Raw genomic sequence first — 19,990 nt, forward strand, 5'->3', positions numbered from 1 at the left:
TCAATCGACTGTACCTGTCATTCCTTTCTGGTCTGCGCGCTCCCTTGCAGCTGCCCAGAAGCTACTTCTACATCCAGGTGCCTACATCTCCCAATCATGAAGTCATAACACATGCATACAAACGAGCACAACACGCTATACAAATGTGTTGTTATTATTATTGCGATTGTTGGTGTGCTTTTCAAGCTCCACCACAGAACTAATGACCGACCAACCAAATAGGTGGGACCTAGTTGGTTCTCCGTCGTTTTCTGGAGGGGGTTCCCGAGGCGCAGGCGCTGATGACAAGGAGGCTTTGTCCAGGAGCTCTAGGGCCTGAGGACAGGCGATGTGGGAAGGGGGCTCTGAGCAGAATCTGTAAGAGCTGTGAGAAGAAACGAGGCTCGTAAAATACCTTGAGTCTCGTCTCCTCCTCTTCCTCTGGGAGAGCTGATGAAGAAAGAGAGAAGAAACCAACATTGGCGCCCGCCTCGCCCACATCCTCACCCTAAACCAATTTTAGGGACACTGGAGGGGCTCGAAGAGGCAAAGCTAGGCCCAAAGGTGAGCTTCTGAGGAAACCGGAAAGGTTAACATGGTTCCAGTCGCTGAGTTTCCCGCATCCTTGAGAATTCCACAGAGGGTGAGCATCTTGCCACTTTCTAGGACCACAGTCTCTTACATCCCCAAGCCCTCAGAGTTCCAGAACCTCAAACCCTCACTCCCATTAAAGAATCCCACACCACTGCTGTCCAGTCGTCTAAGCCTGTAGTCTTCAAAATGAAGACTCGCCTAAGGGTACTCGGATTCGGGACATGTAAAGGATTAATTTCCAGAGTCTCAGTTTTCTCAAAATTTGTTTTCCTGAATAAATACCTGCACTAGAGCTTCTTCCTCTACTCTTTTACAATAGACTTTCTCCCTCTCTATTTAAAAAGAAAAAAAAAAAAGATAGTTCTTAGCCATGAAATCTCCTAGGGATAACTTTATCTTGTTTTACCTTGGTTGTTTTTTGTTTGTTTTGGGCCACGCCCTGACTCTTGCAGGGATCTTAGTTCCCCAGCCAGGGATGGAACTGGCTCCCAGCGCCAGCAATGAAAGAACCAAGTCCTTTGGGATTCTCCACGCAAGAATATTGGAGTGGGTTGCCATTTCTTTCTCCAGGGGATCTTCTGGACCCAGGGATCGAACCCGGGTCTCCCGCTTTGGAGGCAGACGCTTTAACCTCTGAGCCACCAGGGATTTCCCTTACCTTGTGTTAAACAAAGAGACATGTAACAGTATTGTAATGTAATTATCCTCTAATTAAAAAAAAAAAAAAGACATGTAGCCTATTTCTTTTAAGGTACCATAAACAACATCTCATCTATCTCATTTTAAATGTACTTTTAATATTAATTATTATTAAAAGAATATTAATATTCTTGCCTGGAAAATCCCATGGATGGAGGAGCCTGGTAGGCTACAGTCCATGAGGTCGCAAAGAGTCTGACATGACAGCTACTTCACTTTTTAAAATATTAACAGTTATGAAAATGTGTACAATCTTTGTTATTTAATCACTTCTGCTCTCATAATAATTGTAATGATAACCCAGAAGAAATATTTCTAAAAACCTAGAGTTTTATGGTCACGAGAAAGAAAAATATTTTTCATCTCAATTATAATATATATATGTAAGAAAGTGTGATAGAGGACTTCCCTGGTCATCCAGTGGTTAAGACTCTGTGCTTCCATTGCAGGAGGCCTGCCTTAGATCCCTGGTAGAGGAACTAAGATTCCCCCGTGGGTGCAACCAAAGAAAAAAAAAATTTAAGTCTGATAAACTGGTCAATAAAAGACTTTCAAGTATAAAAGCATAAAATTGCGGGGAAGTTGAATGGTAACAGGAGTTCTAGGAGAATAGAGAATGATGGATTAAGAAAAGGCAAGATTCCCAATTATATTTTTTAGTGAGGGCTAGTGGATATCATCACTCTGATATTTCAATTCCCCTGGACACACAAAAGATTGATTTATCTTAAAAAGTGAATATTTTGCATATCCCAGGAATTACATCGTTGGAACAATGTTAATTTATGATGATAAAGTTTAGATGCTTAGAAGTGCTTGAGAAGTACAAACTTTTTCGAAATTATTTCCTGAAGTATAGGTGCAGAAATTTTAAGACAGTTGCTCTCAGCTATCCAAGTGGCCCTCCAAAGCCCCTAACAGTGCCATTCCCCTCCACCCTGTATCACCTCTCACCTCTGTGCCAGGGCAAGAGTACGTTTATAGGAAAGGTGGTCACAATTCCAGCACCTCCTCCTTCTCAGGTGTTCTCAGGAGCCAGTCCTCAAACTTTGCCCAAGGTAGCAGCCATAGCAGCTTACAAACAGCCTCCAGCATCAGTAGTGTCACGATGAGGACCAGGAAGATAAAGAAGGCTTTGTCCATGGCCCGCCGCAGGGGACCCCTGGGAGGAGTGGGATGTCGGGCAAATGCCAGAAATACATCCTCCTCATCCACATCGCCCTCCTCCTCGGCCATTCTAACCCACAGTCTGACCGCTGGCTTGAGTGAGGTGGCTGGGATGGAAGCCCTTAGTCAGCCTTGCCAGGATTAAGGGGAGTGATGCCGGCAAGTCCTGCACCTGCCCAGCTTGACCCTAATTCCCCCAACCAAGAGGAAAAAAGGAGAGGAAGGCCTCTGAGTCTTTGAATGATCAATGCAATGTGAATGATCTGGAATAAATAATTCCTAAACTCTGTCCAGCTTTTGGGCTTCCCAGATGGTTCAGTGATAAAAGAATCCGCCTGCCAATGCAGGAGACACTGTTGGATCCCTGGGTCCGGACGATCCCCTGGAGGAGGACATGGCAACCCACTCCAGTATTCTTGCCTGGAGCCGGAACAGAGGAGGCTGCCTATAATCCATAGAGTTGCAAAGAGTCAGACACCACTGAGCCACTGAGGACGCACACACCCACGTCCAGCTTTTTAAACTTGTGTTTCGGGAACTGAAGGCCCAACAGAGACATGCCAGCTACAGCTGCCCAAGTCATCCTAGGTCTCTAAGATTAAGCTTCAAGGCATTAGGCCCCTACAGCCCAGGACCTAGTACCTACTGTGAGCCGGGGTCACTCAACAACCTCAACACTGGGTGGGGCTGGGGGGAGGGGAGGAACGATCTAACCTAGGCGCGGTTGGGCGGCGGGGCGGGGCGCGGGGGTGCGTGTGTGCGGGCGGCAGGGGCGGGACAGGGGGCCGCAGAAGCTGAGGCGGCTCCAGTCTGCGCAGGCGTAGTTTTTCTTCAGGTTCGGGGCCGCTGAGCTTGCTGCGCCGACACCTGGCACGCTGTCTTTGTGACTTCCAGTAAGGTTATAACTGGACTGCGGGTGCCCAAGCGGAGGTTTATAAAAAGAGAAAGACAGTGGTTGGCCAGCAGAGCGACGGTTAACGATAGGGACTTAACTATTGAGGCAATAATAAGGAAGGGTGAGCTGTGCTTGAGGGGCCCTGGTCTGAGAATTGCTGGTGGGAAATGGCAACAAGGACATTGGGACAAGGATTGAAGGCTTTTTCTTGACTCTGTTCCCCAGGCACTGGCCTGAAGCTTCGTGAGGGAAATCAAAGTCCATATGGAGACCTGCCCAACCCCGCCCCCCAAAAAATGGTGGTTGGTAGGTGGAGTGCGGAGGGAGGGAGCAGATCAAGAGGTAATAGACCTCATATCTGGAGTCACTAGGGTCTCTTAGCTAAACTCCACGTTGACCTTGATAAGAAAACAAATTTCCTTAGGAAGACCTTGTTTACCCCAAAATGGTACAACCAACGGATGTCACAGTTTGCTTAGAATCAACTCATATTATCGTTTGCTGCCGCCACAGGAAACCACATTACCAGTCAAGAAAAAGAAAGAAAGAAACTAGATCACTAGATCGGAGTCCAAACTAATTATTTATATTTTTAAATCACTCACAGCTTTGTTTTTAAAATAATATTATTTATGGCTGTTCTGGCTCTTTGTGGCTGTGTGGGCATTTTTTCCTAGTTGGGGCAAGTGGGGGAGACTCCCTAGTCGCCTATGCACGGACTTACTGCAGTGGCTTCTCTTCTTGCCGAGCAAGGCCTGTAGGTGCGTGTAGGCTTCTTGAGCTCAGTAGTTGCTGCTTCCTCAGCTCTAGAGCACAGGCTCAGTAGTTGTGGCACGTGGGCTTAATTGCTCCCCAACATGTGGGATGTTTTCCCGATTAGGGATTGAACCCAGAACGTGTCCCCTGCATTGGCAGAGGGATTCTTTACCACTGAGCCACCAGGGAAACGCCATACTAATCATTTATGAGTTGTGTTAATTAAACAAGGAGAACATTAGACTGAGGTGGCTCTGATGCCCTGGCAGTCTACTGAAGCCAAAATCTAAACCTATGAATGCCTCAAGATCAGGTAATCAAGAAACTAGAGGAGGGACTTGCCTGAAGTGGTTAAGCATCTGCACTTTGCACTACAGGTCCCACTGAGTTGGGTAAACTAAGGTCCCAAATGCTGCATGGGCAGGCCCAAACCCGCTCCCCCGACCTGCCAAAAAAAAAAGAAACACTGAAAGACAGTCACACACAGCCAACTGGGCTAACCTATAGCCAACCAAATAATTTCCTTTCTCTGTGTCCACATTTTCTCCATTTAAGTCTTTGCCCTGGGTCAGGTCTGAGGATGTTCAAACTACCTGTGCAGTTGTGCTCCTTTCACAGGCTAGCAAGGTAATGCTCAAAATCCTTTAAGCTAGGCTGAACCTACTTCCAAGCCAGTACATGAACCATGTACTTTCAGATATACACGCTGGATCTAGAAAAGGCGGAGGAACCAGACATCAAATTGCCAACATCCGTTGGATCATAGAAAAAGCAAGAGGATTCCAGAAAAACATCTGCTTCATTGATTGATTACATTAAAGCTTTTGGCTGTGGCTCACAACAAACTGGAAAATTCTTAAAAGAGATGGGAATATCAGACCACCTTGCCTGCTTCCTGAAAAACCTGTATGCAGGTCAAGAAGCAACAGATAGAACCAGACATGGAAAAACAGTTCAGTTCAGTTGCTCAGTCGTATCTGACTCTTTGCGACCCCATGGACTGCAGCATGCCAGGCTTCCCTGTCCATCACCAACTCCTGGAGCTTGCTCAAATTCATGTCCATCCAGCCATCAGAGCTGGAGTCAGTGATGCCATCTAGCAATCTCATCCTCTGTCTTCCCTTTCTCCTCCTGCCTTCAGTCTTGCCCAGCATCAGGGTCTTTTCCAATAAGTCAGTTCTTCGAATCACGTGGCCAGAGTATTGGAGCTTCAACTTCAGCATCAGTCCTTCCAATGAATATTCAAGACTGATTTCCTTTAGGATTTACTGGTTGGATCTCATTGGAGTCCAAGGGACTCTCAAGAGTCTTCTCCAGCACCACAGTTTGAAAGCATCAGTTCTTCAGTGCTCAGCTTTCTTTATGGTCCAACTCTCACATCCATACATACATGACTACTGGAAGAACCATAGCTTTGACTAGACAGACCTTTGTTGGCAAAGTAATGTCTCTCTTTTTAATAAGCTGCCTAGGTTTGTCATGGGCTTCCCTGATAGCTTAGTTGGTAAAGAATCTGCCTGCAATGCAGGAGCCCCGGGTTCGATTCCTGGGTCAGGAAGATCTGCTGGAGAAGGGATAGGCTACGCACTCAAGTATTCTTGGGTTTCTTTTGTGGCTCAGCTGGTAAAGAATCCGTCTTCCAATGTGGGAGACCTGGGTTCTATCCCTGGGTTGGCAAGATTCCCTGGAGAAGGGAAAGGCTACCCACTCCAGTATTCTGGCCTGGAGAATTCCATGGACTGTATAGTCCATGGGGTTGCAAAGAGTTGGACAAAACTGAGCGATTTTCACTTCATTTCACTAGGTTTGTCATAGCTTTTCTTCCAAGGAGCAAACAAGCGTCTTTTACTTTCATGGCCGCAGTCACCATCTGCAGTGCTTTTGGAGCCCCCCCAAATAAAGTCTCTCACTGTTTCCATTGTTTCCCCATCTATTTGCCATGAAGTGATGGAACTGAATGCCATGATCTTTGTTTTCTGAATGTTGAGTTTTAAGCCAGCTTTTTCACTCTCCTCTTTCACTTTCATCAAGAGGCTGGCTCTTTAATTCCTCTTCGATTTCGGCCATAAGGGTGGTGTCATCTGCATATCTGAGGTTATTGATATTTCTCCTGGCAATCTTGATTCCAGCTTGTGCTCCATCCAGCTCGGCATGTGGCGTGATGCACTCTGCATAGAAGTTAGCTTTGTCTTACTCCTTTCCCAATTTGGAACCAGTCTGTTGTTCCATGTTCAGTTCTAACTGTTGCTTCCTGACCTGTGTACAGATTTCTCAGGAGGCAGGTAAGGTGGTCTGGTATTTCCATCTCTTGAAGAACTGTCCACAGTTTGTTGTCAGCCACACAGTCAAAAGCTTTAGTATATTCAGTGAAGCAGAAGTAGATGTTTTTCTGGAATCCTCTTGCTTTTCCTATGATCCAATGAATGTTGGCAATTTGATCTCTGGTTCCTCCGCCTTTTCTAAATCCAGCTTGAACATCTGGAATTTCTTGGTTCACATACTGTTGAAGCCTCACTTGGAGAATTTTGAGCATTGCTTTGCTAGGATGTGAGATGAGTGCATTGTGCGGTAGTTTGAGCATTCCTTGGCATTACCTTTCTTTGAGGTTGGGATGAAAACTGATCTTTTCCAGTCCAGAGGCCACTGCTGAGTTTTCCAAATTTATGGGCACATTGAGTGCAGCACTTTCACAGCATCATCTTTTAGGATTTGAAATAGCTCAACTGGAATTCCGTCATCTCCACTAGCTTTGTTTGTAGTGATGCTTCCTAAGCCCCACTTGACTTTGCATTCCAGGATGTCTGGCTCTAGGTGAGTGATCACTCTATCTTGGTTATCTGGGTCATTAAGACCTTTTTTTGTATAGTTCTTCTGTGTATTCTTGTCACCTTTTCTTAATATCTTCTGCTTCTGTTAGTTCCCTATCATTTCCGTCCTTTATTGAGCTCATCTTTGCATGAAATGTTCCCTGGGTATCTCTAATTTTCTTGAAGAGATCTCTAGTCTTTCCCATTCTATTGTTTTCCTCTATTTCTTTGCATTGATCACTGAGGAAGGCTTTCTTATCTCTCCTTGCTATTCTTTGGAACTCTGCATTCAGATGGGTATATCTTTCCTTTTCTCCTTTGCCTTTTGCTTCTCTTCTCTTTTCAGCTATTTGTAAGGCTTTTTTGGACTTTTTGCATTTTGCTTTTTTACATTTCTTTTTCTTGGGGATGGTCTTGGTCACTGCCTTCTGTACAGTGTTACAAACCTCCATCCATAGTTTTTCAGGCACTTTATCAGATCTAATCCCTTGAATCTATTTGTCACTTCCACTGTATAATCATAAGGGATTTGATTTAGGTCATACCTAAAAGGTCTAGTGGTTTTCCCTACTTTCTTCAATTTAAGTCTGAATTTTGCAATCAGGAGTTCGTGATCTGAGCCACAGTCAGCTCCCTGTCTTGTTTTTGCTGACTGTATAGAACTTCTCCATCTTCGTTTGCAAAGAATATAATCAATCTGATTTCAGTATTGACCGTCTGGTGATCTCCATGTGTAGAGTCTTCTCTTGTGTTGTTGGAAGAGGGTGTTTGCTATGAGCAGTGTGTTCTCTTGGCACAACTCTGTTATCCTTTACCCTGCTTCATTTTGTACTCCAAGACCAAACTTTCCTGTTATTCCAGGTATGTCTTGACTTCCTACTTTTACATTCCAGTCCCCTATGATGAAAAGGACGTCTCTTTTGGGTGTTAGTTCTAGAAGGCCTGGTAGGTCATCATAGAACCATTCAACTTCAGCTTCTTCAGCATTACAGGTCAGGGAATAGATTTGGATTACTGTGATATTGAATGGTTTGCCTCAGTAATGAACAGAGATCATTCTGTCATTTTTGAGATTGCACCCAAGTACTGCATTTCAGACTCTTTTGTTGACTATGAGGGCTACTCCATATCTTCTAAGGGATTCTTGCCCACAGTAGTAGATATAATGGTCATCTGAATTAAATTCACCCATTCCAGTCCATTTTAGTTCACTGATTCCTAAAATGTCGATGTTCACTCTTGCCATCTCCTGTTTGACTACTTCCAATTTACCTTGCTTCCTGGACCTAACACTCCAGGTTGTTCTTTACAGCATCGGACTTCACTTCCATCACCAGTCACATCCACAAATGGGCGTTGCTTTCACTTTGGCTCTGTCTCTTCATTCTTTCTGGAGTTATTTCTCCACTCTTCTCCAGTAGCATATTGGGCACCTACCGACCTGGGTAGTTCGTATTTCAGTGTCATATCTTTTTGCCTTTTCATAGTGTTCATGGACTGATTCAAAATTGGGAAAGCAGTAAGACAAGGTTGTATATTGTCATTCTGCTTATTTAACTTCTGTGCAGAGTACATCATGTGTAATGCTGGGCTGAATCACAAGCTAGAATCAAGATTGCCGAGAGAAATATCAACAAACTCAAATATGCAGATGATACCACCCTGATGGCAGAAAGCTAAGAGGAACTGAAGAGCCTCTTGATCAAGGTGAAAGAGGAGAGTGAAAAAGCTAGTTTAAAACTCAACATGAAAAAAAACTAAGATCATGGCATCTGGTCCCATCACTTGATGGCAAATAGATGGGGGGGAAATGGGAACAGTGGCAGATTTTATTTTCTTGGGCTCCAAAATCACTGCAGACAATGACTGCAGTCATGAAATTAAAAGATGCTTGCTCCTTGGGAAAAAAAGCTATGACAAACCTAGACAGCATATTAAAAAGCAGAGACAACACTTTGCTTAAAAAGGTTTATCTACTGGGAAGACCCAGAGGAATCGGGTGGAGAGGGAGGTGGGAGGGGGGATCGGGATGGGGAATACGTGTAAATCTATGGCTGATTCATATCAATGTATGACAAAATAAATAAATAAATAAATAAAAATTAAATAAATAAATAAATAAAGTTTTTTTGGGGGGAAAAAGAAAAGGTTTATCTAGTCAAAGCCATGGTTTTTTCAATAGTCATGTATGGATGTGAGAGTTGGACCATAAAGAAAGCTGAGTGCTGAAGAATAGATGCTTTCAAACTGTAGTACTGGAGAAGATTTTTGAGAGTCCCTTAAACAGCAAGGATATCTAACCAGTCCCTGAATATTCATTGGAAGAACTGATGCTGAAGCTGAAGCTCCAACATTTTGGCCTCCTGATACAAAGAGCCGACTCACTGGGAAAGACCCTGATGCTGGGAAAGACTGAGGGCAGGAGGAGAAGCGGGCAACAGAAGATGAAATGGTTGGATGGCATCACCGACTCAATAGACATGAGTTTGAGCAAACTCTGGGAGATAGTGAAGGACAGAGGAAATCTTGTGTGCTGCAGTCCATGAGGTCGAAAAGAGTTGGACACAACTGAGTGACTGAACAACAATAGCAACAGGTCTGAGGAGGGTTCATTACCACTTCTGGTTTGACACTATACCATTCCATGCATTTTTGCTCAAATAAACTTAAAAATTTTAACATGCTTCATTTTAACATTAACAGTTGTGTGAGCAGGACCTTGGACGAGTCACCTGATGTCATGAAGGACAATGAAATAAGATTTTCTTTTGGGTAAATTATGAAATGGTGTGTAAATATAATGTATCAATTTCTGATACCTTCACTGTGTCTCAGATAAGTTTGCAATAATGCCACCCAAACACATTCATCATCTCCTTATAGTTCCTTCCCCATGGTAGGTTCAAAACTAGGATCTTGTGTAATACATAAACCCAGCACTTTAGTGAATTTAAAAATTTTTGAAGCAATTTAAAACTTACAGAAAACATTTAAGAACAATACCAGGGACTCTGGTTGCCGGGAGCCGTTATGGGGGGGTCCCGCCCGTGACGAGGTCATGAAGAAAATACTGGGCAGGCAAGGCCGCCCGGGACCCCATCCATGACGAGGTCACGAGGAAAGAACCTGACAGGCAAGGCCGTCTAGGATAAGGGACCCTCCAGGTTGGCCTCGGCCTCTACCCCACCCTGTATCCTCCCCGCTTTTTCTGCTGTTGTTCTTGTTTGCCCTATTGCAGATTTTTGTGTTGCCTGCCGAGAGCTCTCCTGCTCCTCTTTCACTGAATGAGGACCAACTGAAAACCCTAATTAATAAATCTTCTGGACGCTGGTACCCTATGAAGAGGCCAGGGATGAAGGAAATGCTTCAATTCAAACCCTTTTGCTGGCATTCTGGCTTGTTTGATAAATGTGTGCTCTCATTGCACAGAATGCTCATGATTGTTCTAAACACCCTAAACACAGTACGCTAACAAAAGAAACTATTAAGCATAGGTCCCTCCACGGGGCGAGAAAAGCCCCACAAATATTATAGCCACAAATGTGCCTAATAGAAAATAGTTTAGATAGAGATTAGCTGGTGACTTTTTGCAGGTAATTAACTTTTGGACTAAGAGCCTGTTTTGTGCCATATCTGCTGTTTTTGCAATCCTTTGCATTTTTGTTCTGTAAAAAATGTAATCCTATCTAATTGCCTTGGAGATGACACCTAATAGAAAGAAAATAGATTAACCACAAAAAAAGACAGGGTCGGCTACTGAAGTTGCTTAAAGTTGCACGAGGAGCAAGCCATAAATTGTCAACAGGCCTGATAGCCAAAAGATTTTATACATAGAGATTAACCTTAAAAAAGGCCCTAATAGGCACAGAGCCCTTTGGGGGGTGAGAAAGCCCTATTAGAGAATACAAAAAAATATTGTTTTAAAAGTGGTTATTAGATCAACGTTTGATTGATGTTAATGTGCTGAGGTTGTGCAGTGGAAACTATTGTTAATATAGTTGGAGATCTAGAAAAATAAGAGTTTAGCCCTAGTGTAAAAACAATAAGATAATTGTTAATTTTAACCAGGAGTGCTAAACAGGGGCTGCCTCACCAGAGCCACAGAGTCTTTGTGTGTTAAACTTTTTAGATAAATTTAGCTGAGAACTTCTGCAAAAAGACTGACTTTTATGTTAACAAGATTGTATTTTTATTATGTTGCAACCTGCTGTCTCATGAGACTGCCAATTTTCTGTTTTCTGCTAACCTCAAGGCCAGAAGATAATGTACAAAAAAATCTATGGAAAAAGACTCTCATAAACAAAAATATACAGAGCACACCTGGTTTCGTGAAGGACAAGCTGATGTAATGTTAAACTAAGTCTGTATGCTTATCTGCCCCTTAGAAATGTACCAACTTAGGGTATAAAGGCTACGGTGAAAAATAAAGCAACTGCCAGACTCTGCTGCACATTCCTGGTCTGGTCTCTTTCTTTCTCTCTCTCTCGCTCTCTCCCTAGCAGACTTGGCCCTATCAAGGCCGGTCCTACATGTCTCTCTCTCGCCGACGCCGTTCATCCTGAGGGTTCCCCTGGATCCTGCTGGGGCTGGACCCCGGCATCTGGTGTCCTTTCCCCCCAGTTCCCCATTTGTCAACATTTGGCTCTGTTTGCTTATTCCTCTCAACCCCAATATAACCATCTGTTATGAGCTGAATTGTGTCTCCAAAATGCAAATATTGAAACCTTAACTCCCAGTACCTCCAGATATGATCTTATTTGGAAATAGGGTTGTTGCAGATGTAATTGGTTAAATTAAATTGAAATCATACTACAGTAAGTGGACCCTTAATTCAATATGACTGATGTTCTTATAAAGGGAAATTTGGACACAGACCTGCATGTCATGAGAATATCATGTGAACATGAAGGCAGAGATAGGGTTTCTGTTTCTACAAGCCAAGGAATGCCAAAGATTGCCAACAGACCATGAAAAGTTACGGGAGAGGCATGGTATAGACTTTTCTGTCATAGCCCTCGGAGAGAACCAACCCTGCCGACACTTAGTTTTCTTTTTTTTTTTTTCCCCCTGACACTTGGTTTTCTGACTTCTAGCCTACAGAATTGTAAGACAATCAATTTCTGTGGTTTAAGCCACCCTGTTTGTAGGACTTTGTTGTGGCAAAGTCCTAGGAAAGTAATACACCATCCTATTCAGGAAACCAACACGAGTGTCCAGTTCATAGGTACCATTCAGATTTTATCCGCTCTCCCGTTAATGGCTCTTGTTTTTTCTGGTCTAGGATCACATATTGCATTTGGTTGTCACCTACCTGCAGTCTCCTCCAATGTGAGCAGCACTTCTGTATTTCTCTGTCTTCCATGAATCACTTTGAAAGAGTACAAGCTTTTCACTTCTGTAAGATATCTCTTACAGAGACAAACCTCAGTGCATGTAAGGGGAAGAGAGAAATAATGTGCCCTTCTTGTATCACATCAGAAGTTACAGGAGATGAAACCATCTCACTGTTGATGCTGCCAGACCAGTCTGGCAGGTTTCTCCACCGTAAAGCCCTAACTGTCCCTTTGTAGTTCCTAAGTATCTGGCACATCATCAAATCTCCACCTTTCTGCTTTATCATCATTCACTGATGACTCTCATCGGAATAAGCATGAAGGTGTTTATTAAATGGTGATTTTTTTTTATTCCATCATTTTTTTTTCAGTTTTTGGTAAACAGTCTGCTATAAAGAGAAATTTCTTTCTCCTTTCTTTATTTATGTCATATGAACTCATTGATTCCTATTTTATTCAATGAATTGTAATCCATTATTACCATAAGTATTTATATTGTCTGGGCCCATGCATTTCTATTTTGTGTCATTAATTGTAATCAGTTACTATTATCATCATCAATTTTATGCACAAGTTATTCCAAATTTGGGCATCTCCAGGCTCCGAGCTTCATGCCCACCAGCCCCTACCACTCCCACAGGAGGGGACGGGAAGCCCACGGGCCTGCTGGTGCAAGTGAAGTCCACAGCAGGAGCATCTGAGCTGCCCCAGCAGCAGTGCCCCATGGGTTCCTAGCTGGTGCAGGGAGAGAGGAGTGGGAAGCAGTTCCCTGATAGTGGCTTGGACCCCTCTACTTGTCATCAGGCACCACTGAGGAGGTCCTGTGCAAGCTGGGCAAGCAGTGAGACATCCTGGTGCTGATGGGGGTGAAGATGAAGAATGTGAAGGGCAGCATCCTCACCTGTGTCTCAAGAGCTCGGAGAGAAGGATCACCTGCTGGCCATTGGCTGTGTGTGTGTGCTCAGTCATGTCCGACTCGCCAGGCTCCTCTGTCTATGGGATTTCTCAGGCAAGAATATTGAAGCAGGTTGCCTTTTCCTACTCCAGGGGATCTTCCCGACCCAGGGGTTGAACCCACATCTCTTGTGTCTCTTACATTGCAGGTGGATTCTTTACCACTGAGCCATCGTAGCAGTCTTGCTGCCCATGGCTATCATTTACAAAAAGTGACAGAATGTGAACAAGTTCCCTTTTGGCCTTTGGGACTCCCAGATCCCTGCTGGCTTAGACCTCAGGCCCCTGCTGTTGAGCTCCCTCATACCTCTGAGGCACTGTTTGACAGTGCTGAGGCTTAGGGTAGTTGGACTCTTGCTGGTGACTTGGCACCCTCTCTTGTTGACTCCTGAAGCAAGGTCCTGAAGTCTGGGACCTCAGACTCTGTGCTGATGACACCAGCAATTATGACTTTATCTACCTTTCCCCACCTTCACCCCCACCCAACCCCCCAAGTTTATATTGCACGTTCTGGAAAAGCAGAAGCTTCAGAACTACTTAACTTGAAACTTATCCCCTACGGATGCAGACAGGATGCTCCTGACTAGAGATTTGGGAAGACAACACTTTGAGTTTGGCCAGCAATCAGAGATCCAATAACATAAGTTCTCCTACTTCCTGTGCCTCCCCCCACCACCCCGCCCCCACCCCAAAGCAGTTTCTTGGGGGAACTGGAAGATCTCTGCTTCTTCCTCCTAGGACCTCCTCTCAGAAGGCCATTATAGGGGGATCTTGGTGACTTGTTGATGAGGATCCAGCTTGCCAGGGACTTCGGTATATCCTGTTGTTGTTTGCTACAGATTCTATTTTCTGTACAGTTAGTCAGATTAAAGTTCTCACTGTGTGTTTTTGGCAAAATGAATTAAACAGAAAGTAAGGTTAAAAAAAATTATCCCAGTTTGGCAAATGGGAAAGTCCTTCAAGCTAGCTCCTGTGTCCTTCTGCAATATCCTCAACATTATTTGATCATTTCCTTACTTTCTTTTTTCTTAAATTGTATTATTTTTTTAACACCAAAAACATTTTGTATTGAGATATAGCCAATTAACAATGTTGTGATAGTTTCAGGTGAAGAGCGAAGGGACTCAGCCATACATATACATGTATCCATTCTCCCCCAAACCCCTCTCCCATCCAGGCTGGCACATAACATTGAGCAGAGTTCCCTGTGCTATACAATAGGTCTTTGTTGGTTATCCATTTTAAGTGTAGCGGTGTGTATCTGACTCTCCCAAAGCCCCAACTATCCCTTTCCCCGTGGCAACCATAAGTTTGTTTTCTAAGTCTGTGATTTTCTTTCTGCTTTGTAAATAAGTTCTTTTGTGTTATTTCCTTTTAGATTTCACATATAAGGGATGTCATATATGTCTCCTTCTCTATCTGATATACTTCACTCAGTATGACACACTCTAGGTCCGTCCATGTTGCTGTAAATGGCCTTATCTCATTCTTTTTAATGGCCGAGTAATATTCCATTGTATATGTGTACCACATTTTCTTTGTCCATTCCTCTGTCAATGGACATTAAGGTTGCTTCCCTGTCTTGGCTATTGTAAACTGCGCTGCAGTGAACACTGGGGGGCCTGCATCTTTGGAGGCCATGTTTTTCTCTGGATATATGCCCAGGAGTGAGGTTGTAGGTAGCTCTATTTTTAGTTTCTTAAGGAAACTCCATACTGTTCTCCCTAGTGGTTATACCAATTTACATTCCCATCAACAGTGCAGGAGGGTTCCCTTCTCTCCATACCCTCTCTAGCATTTGTTGTTTTTGGATTTTTTTAATGATAGCCATTCTGACCAGTGTGTAGTGATACCTCACTGTAGTTTTGACTTGCATTTTTCTAATAACTAATGATGTTGAACGTCTCTCCATGTACCTAATTACCATCTGTAGGTAATGTCCTCTTTGGAGAAATGTCTATTCAGGCCTTCTGCCCATATTTTTAGTCGGTTGTTTGTTTTGATGCTCTTAAGTGTTATAAGTTGTTTGTAAATTTTGGAGACTAATTCCTTATTGGTCACATTTACAAATATTTTCTCCCAATCTGTGGATTGTCTTTTTGTTTTGTTTATTGTTCCCTTTGCTCTACAAAAGCTTTTGAGTTTAAGTAGGTCCCATTTATTTAGTTTTGTTTTTATTTCCATTATTCTGAGAGATGGATCAAAAAAGATGTTGCTGTGATTTATATCAGAGAGTGTTCTGCCTATGTTTTCTTCTAGGAGTTTTATGGTCTCACGTTTAGGCCTTTAATCCATCTTGAGCTTACTTTCACATATAGAGTTAAGGGATGATCTAATTTCATTTTTTAAAATTTATTTATTTATTTATTTGGATGCACCAGATTTTAGTAGCAGCATACAAATTCTTAGTTGGGGCAGGTTGGACCTAGTTCCCTGACCAGGGATCGAACCCAGGCCCCCTGCATTGGGAGTGAGGAGTCTTAGTCACTGGACCACCAGGAAGTCTGTAATTTCATTTTTTCACATGTGGTTGTCCAGTTTTCACAGCACCGTTTGTTGAAGAGACTGTCTTTCCAACATTGTGTTGTTTTGCCTCCTTTGTCATATTTTAATTGACTATAAGAACATGGGCTTATTTCTGGGTTTTCTATCCTATTCCATTGGTCTATATTTCTATTTTTGTGCCAATACCATACTGTTTTGATGACTTTAGCTTTGTAGTATAGTCTGAAATCATGGTGCCTGATTGCTCCAGCTCCATTTTTCTTTTTCAAGATTGCTTTGCTATTCAGGGTCTTGTGTCTCCATAAAATTTTTGAGATTTTTTTTGTTCTAGCTCTGTGAAAAATGCCATTGGTAATTTGATAGGGATTTTATTGAATCTGTAGGTTGCCTTGGGTAGTATAGTCATTTTGACAAAATCGATTCTTCTACTCCATGAACATGGTATATTTTTCCATCTGTTTATGTCTTCTTGGATTTCTTTCACCAGCATCTTATGGTTTTTGTAGTACAGGTCTTTTGTCTCCTTAGGTAGGTTTATACCTAGGTATTTTATTCTTTAGATGCAGTAGTAAATAGAATTGCTTCTTGAATTTCTCTTTTATGATCTTTCATTGTTAGTGTATAGAAATGCAACAGACTTCTGTGTATTAATTTTGTAACCTGCGACCTTACCAAATTCATTGATGAGTTCTAGTAGTTTTCTGGTAGCATCTTTAGGATCTTTTATGTACAGTATCATGTCATCTGCAAACAGTGACAGTTTAACTTCTTTTCCAATTTGGACTCCTTTTACTTCTTTTTCTTCTCTAATTGCTGCAGCTAGGACTTCCAAAACTATGTTGACTAAAAGTGGTAAGAGTGGACATCCTTGTCTTGTTCCTGATGTTAGGGTTCCTGGAATGCTTTCAGCTTTTCACCATTGAGTATGATGCTAGCTGTAGGTTTGTCATGTATGGCCTTTATTATGTTGAGGTGTGTAGGCTCTATGCTCACTTTCTGGAGTGTTTTTATCATAAATGGTGCTGAATTTTGTCAAAAGATTTTCTGCATCTGTTGAGATGATCATATGGTTTTTGTTCTTCAATTTGTTGACATGGTGTATCACATTCATTGATTTGCAGATCTTAAAAAAATCCTTGCATTCCTGGGATGAATCCCACTTGATCATGGTGTATGGTCTTTTTAATGTATTGCTGGGTATGGATTGCTAGTATTTCGTTGAGGATTTTTGTATCTATGTTCATCAGTGATATTGACCTGTAAGTTTCTTTTTTTGTGGTATCTTTGTCTGGTTTTAGTATCAGGGTAATGGTAGCCTTGTGAAATGAGTTGGGAACTTTTCCTTCCTCTGCGACTTTTTGGAATAGTTTCAGAAGGATAGGTGTTAACTCTTTTCTAAATATTTGACAAAATTCACCTGAGAAGCCGTCGGGTCCTGGACTTTTGTTTGTTGGGAGGTTTTTAATCACTGTTTCAATCTCAGTGCTTGTGATTGGTCTGTTCATATTTGCCATTTCTTCTTGGTTCAGTCTAGGGAGGCTGTACCTTTCTAAGAATTTGTCCATTTCTTCTAGGTTGTCCATTTTATTGGCATATGGCTGTTCACAGTAGTCTCTTATGATCCTTGGTATTTCTTTGGAGTCAGTTGTAGCTTCTCCTTTTTCATTTCTAATTTTACTGATTTGAGTCCTCTCTCTTTTTTTCTTGATGAGTCTGACTAAAGGTTTATCAATTTTGCTTATCATCTCAAAGAACCAGCTTTTAGTTTCATTGATCTTTGTGATTGTTTTCTTTGTCTCTATTTCATTTATTTCTGCTCTGATCTTTATGATTTTCTTCCTCATAGTAACTTTAGGTTGGACTTGTTCTTCTTTTTCTAGTTGTTTTAGGTATAAGGTTAGGTTGTTTATTTGAAAATTTTCTAGTTTCTTGAGGTAAGATTATACTGCTATAAACTTCCCTCTTAGAACAGTTTCTGCTGCTTGCCTAAGTTTTGGACCATTATGCTTTCATTTTCATGTGTCTCTAGGTATTTTTTTAATTTCTTCTTTGATTTCTTCAGTGATCCAGTGGTTGTTTAGCCACCATGTGTTTGTGTTTCTTAGAGTTTTTTCTTGTAGTTTATTTCTAATCTCACAGTGTTGTGATCAGAAAAGATGTTTGGTATGATTTCAGTTTTCTTAAATTTACCAAGGCTCACCTTGTGGCCAAGTATGTGGTCAATCCTGGGGAATGTTCTGTGTGCACTTGAGAAACAGATGTACTCTGCTGCTCTTGGATGGAATGCTCTATAAATATCAATTAAGTCCAACTCCTCCAAAGTGTCATTTAAGGCCTGTGTTTCCTTACTGATTTTCTGTCTGGATGATCTCTCCACTGATGAATGTGGGGTATTAAAGTCTCCCACTATTCTTGTGTTACTGTCAATTTTTCCCTTTATGTTTGTTAATATTTGCCTTATGTATTGAGGTGCTCCTATGTTGGATGCATATATATTATAATTATTATAACTTCTTCTTGGATTGAACACTTGATCATTATATAGTCTATTTCTTTGTTTCTTATAGCAGTCTTTGTTTTAAAGTCTATGTTTCTGATATGAGTATTGCTATTCCAACTTTGTTATGATTTCCATTTGCATGAAATACCATCTCCCATCCCCTTACTTTCAGTCTGTAAGTGTCTGAGGTGGGTCTCTTGTAGACAACATACATATGGGACTTGTTTTTGTATCCACCCAGCCAGTCTATGTCTTTTGGTTGGTGCATTTAATCCATTTATACTTAATTATCAATATGTATGATCCTATTACCATTTTCTTCATTGTTTTGGGTTTATTTTTGTAGATCTTTTCTTTCTCTTGTGTTTCCTGCCTAGAGAATTTCTTTAGAATTTATTGTAAAACTGGTTTAGTGGTGCTGAATTCTCTTAACCTTGTGAGGAAAGCTTTTGATTTCGCCATCAAATTTGAATGAGAGCCTCGCTGGGTATTCTTGGTTGTAGGTTCTTCCCTTTCATCACTTGGAATATATCATGCCATTCTCTTCTGGCTTGTAGAGTTTCTGTTGAGAAATTGGCTGATAACCTTATAGGATTTCTCTTGTATGTTGTCTTTAATAATTTATCTTTGTCTTTAATTTTTGCCAGTTTGATTATTGTGTGTCTCGTTATGTTCCTCCTTGGGTTTATCCTGCCTGGGACTCACTGTGCTTCCTGGATTTCGTTGACTATTTTCTTTCCCATGTTGGGGACATTTTCAGCTAATTATCTCTTCAAATATTTTCTCAGGTCCTTTCTCTCTTCTCCTTCTGGGACTCCTATAATGTGAATATTAGTGCATTTAATATTGTCCCAGAGGTCTCTTAGGCTGTCTTCATTTCTTTTCATTCTTTTTTCTATATTCTGTTTTGCAACAATGATTTCCATCATTCTGTTTTCCAGGTCACTAATCAGTTCTTCTGCTTCAGTTATTCTGCTCTTGATTCTTTCTAGTGTATTGTTCATCTCTTTTTGTTTGTTCTTTAGTTCTTCTGGGTCGTTGGTAAACATTTCTTGCATCTTCTCCATTCTTTTCCCAAGATCTGGGTTATCTTCACTATCATTCTTCTGAATTCTTTTCTAGGAGGTTGCCTATCTCCACTACATTTAGTTGTTTTTCTGAGGATTTATCTTGTTCTTTCATCTGGAACATATTCCTATTTCTTTTCATTTTGGTTAGTTTTCTGTGATTGTGGTCTTAGTTCTGGGGGTTGCTGGGATTGTAGTTCTTATTTTTTCTGTCTGCCCTCTGGTGGATAAAGATAAGGGGCTTGCATCAAGCTTCTTGATGGGAAGGACTGGTAGTGGGAAAAAGTGCATCTTGCTCTGGTGGACAGGCCCTTGCTCAGTAAAACTTTAATCCAATTGTCTGCTGATGGCTGGAGCTGCACACCCTCCCTGTTGGTTGTTTGGCCTGAGGTGGCCCCATCCTGGAGTCTACAGGCTCTATGGTAGAGCTCTTGGAAAAGACCTCCAAGGGGACTTACACTGAGATGCATCTCCCAGTGATGCCAAGCAGAGCCCTGTGGGACTCTAGGGCACAGAGGCCTTTTTGTTCCCCATTCCTTGTAGGCAGGACTCTGGCCTGAGTGAACTAGAACTCTGGCCAGAACTCTGGCTTGGCTGAGTTCCAAAGGGCAGAACAGTTGCTAATCAAAGGAGAAGAAGCAACAAAACCACCTGAGGCAGAGGTTCATCAGGATTAAGAGATGAATCAACCAGGACCCTGCACACACCCTAATCTTGTCAGCAACCCCACTTTG

General features: G+C 42.1%; 1 protein-coding gene across 1 annotated transcript; it reads right to left on the reverse strand.

The window, feature by feature from the left end:
- Window positions 1-33: 33 nt before the first annotated feature.
- SMIM40 (small integral membrane protein 40) lies at window positions 34-13,199 on the reverse strand. Its single transcript, XM_043449507.1, has 4 exons — window positions 13,132-13,199; window positions 12,209-12,265; window positions 2,227-2,434; window positions 34-429 (listed from the first exon to the last, which is right to left on the reverse strand). Exons 1-3 carry the CDS (start codon window positions 13,197-13,199, stop codon window positions 2,266-2,268), a joined length of 294 nt encoding a protein of 97 aa, XP_043305442.1. The 3' UTR covers window positions 34-429; window positions 2,227-2,265.
- Between the last annotated feature and the right edge of the window lie 6,791 nt (window positions 13,200-19,990).

This window comes from Cervus canadensis, chromosome 28, assembly GCF_019320065.1.
Source record: "Cervus canadensis isolate Bull #8, Minnesota chromosome 28, ASM1932006v1, whole genome shotgun sequence".
Lineage (NCBI taxonomy): Eukaryota > Metazoa > Chordata > Mammalia > Artiodactyla > Cervidae > Cervus > Cervus canadensis.

Excerpts from the sequence above, each read along its gene's own strand:
- SMIM40 (XM_043449507.1), bottom strand. The coding sequence starts at position 13,199 with ATGACTGAGCACACACACACAGCCAATGGCCAGCAGGTGATCCTTCTC. Across the intron at positions 12,266-13,131 it reads TCCGAGCTCTTGAGACACAG|TGATTCATGGAAGACAGAGA; the intron begins GTGAGGATGCTG and ends ACTCTTTCAAAG. Across the intron at positions 2,435-12,208 it reads CACATTGGAGGAGACTGCAG|GGGTCCCCTGCGGCGGGCCA; the intron begins GTAGGTGACAAC and ends CACTCCTCCCAG.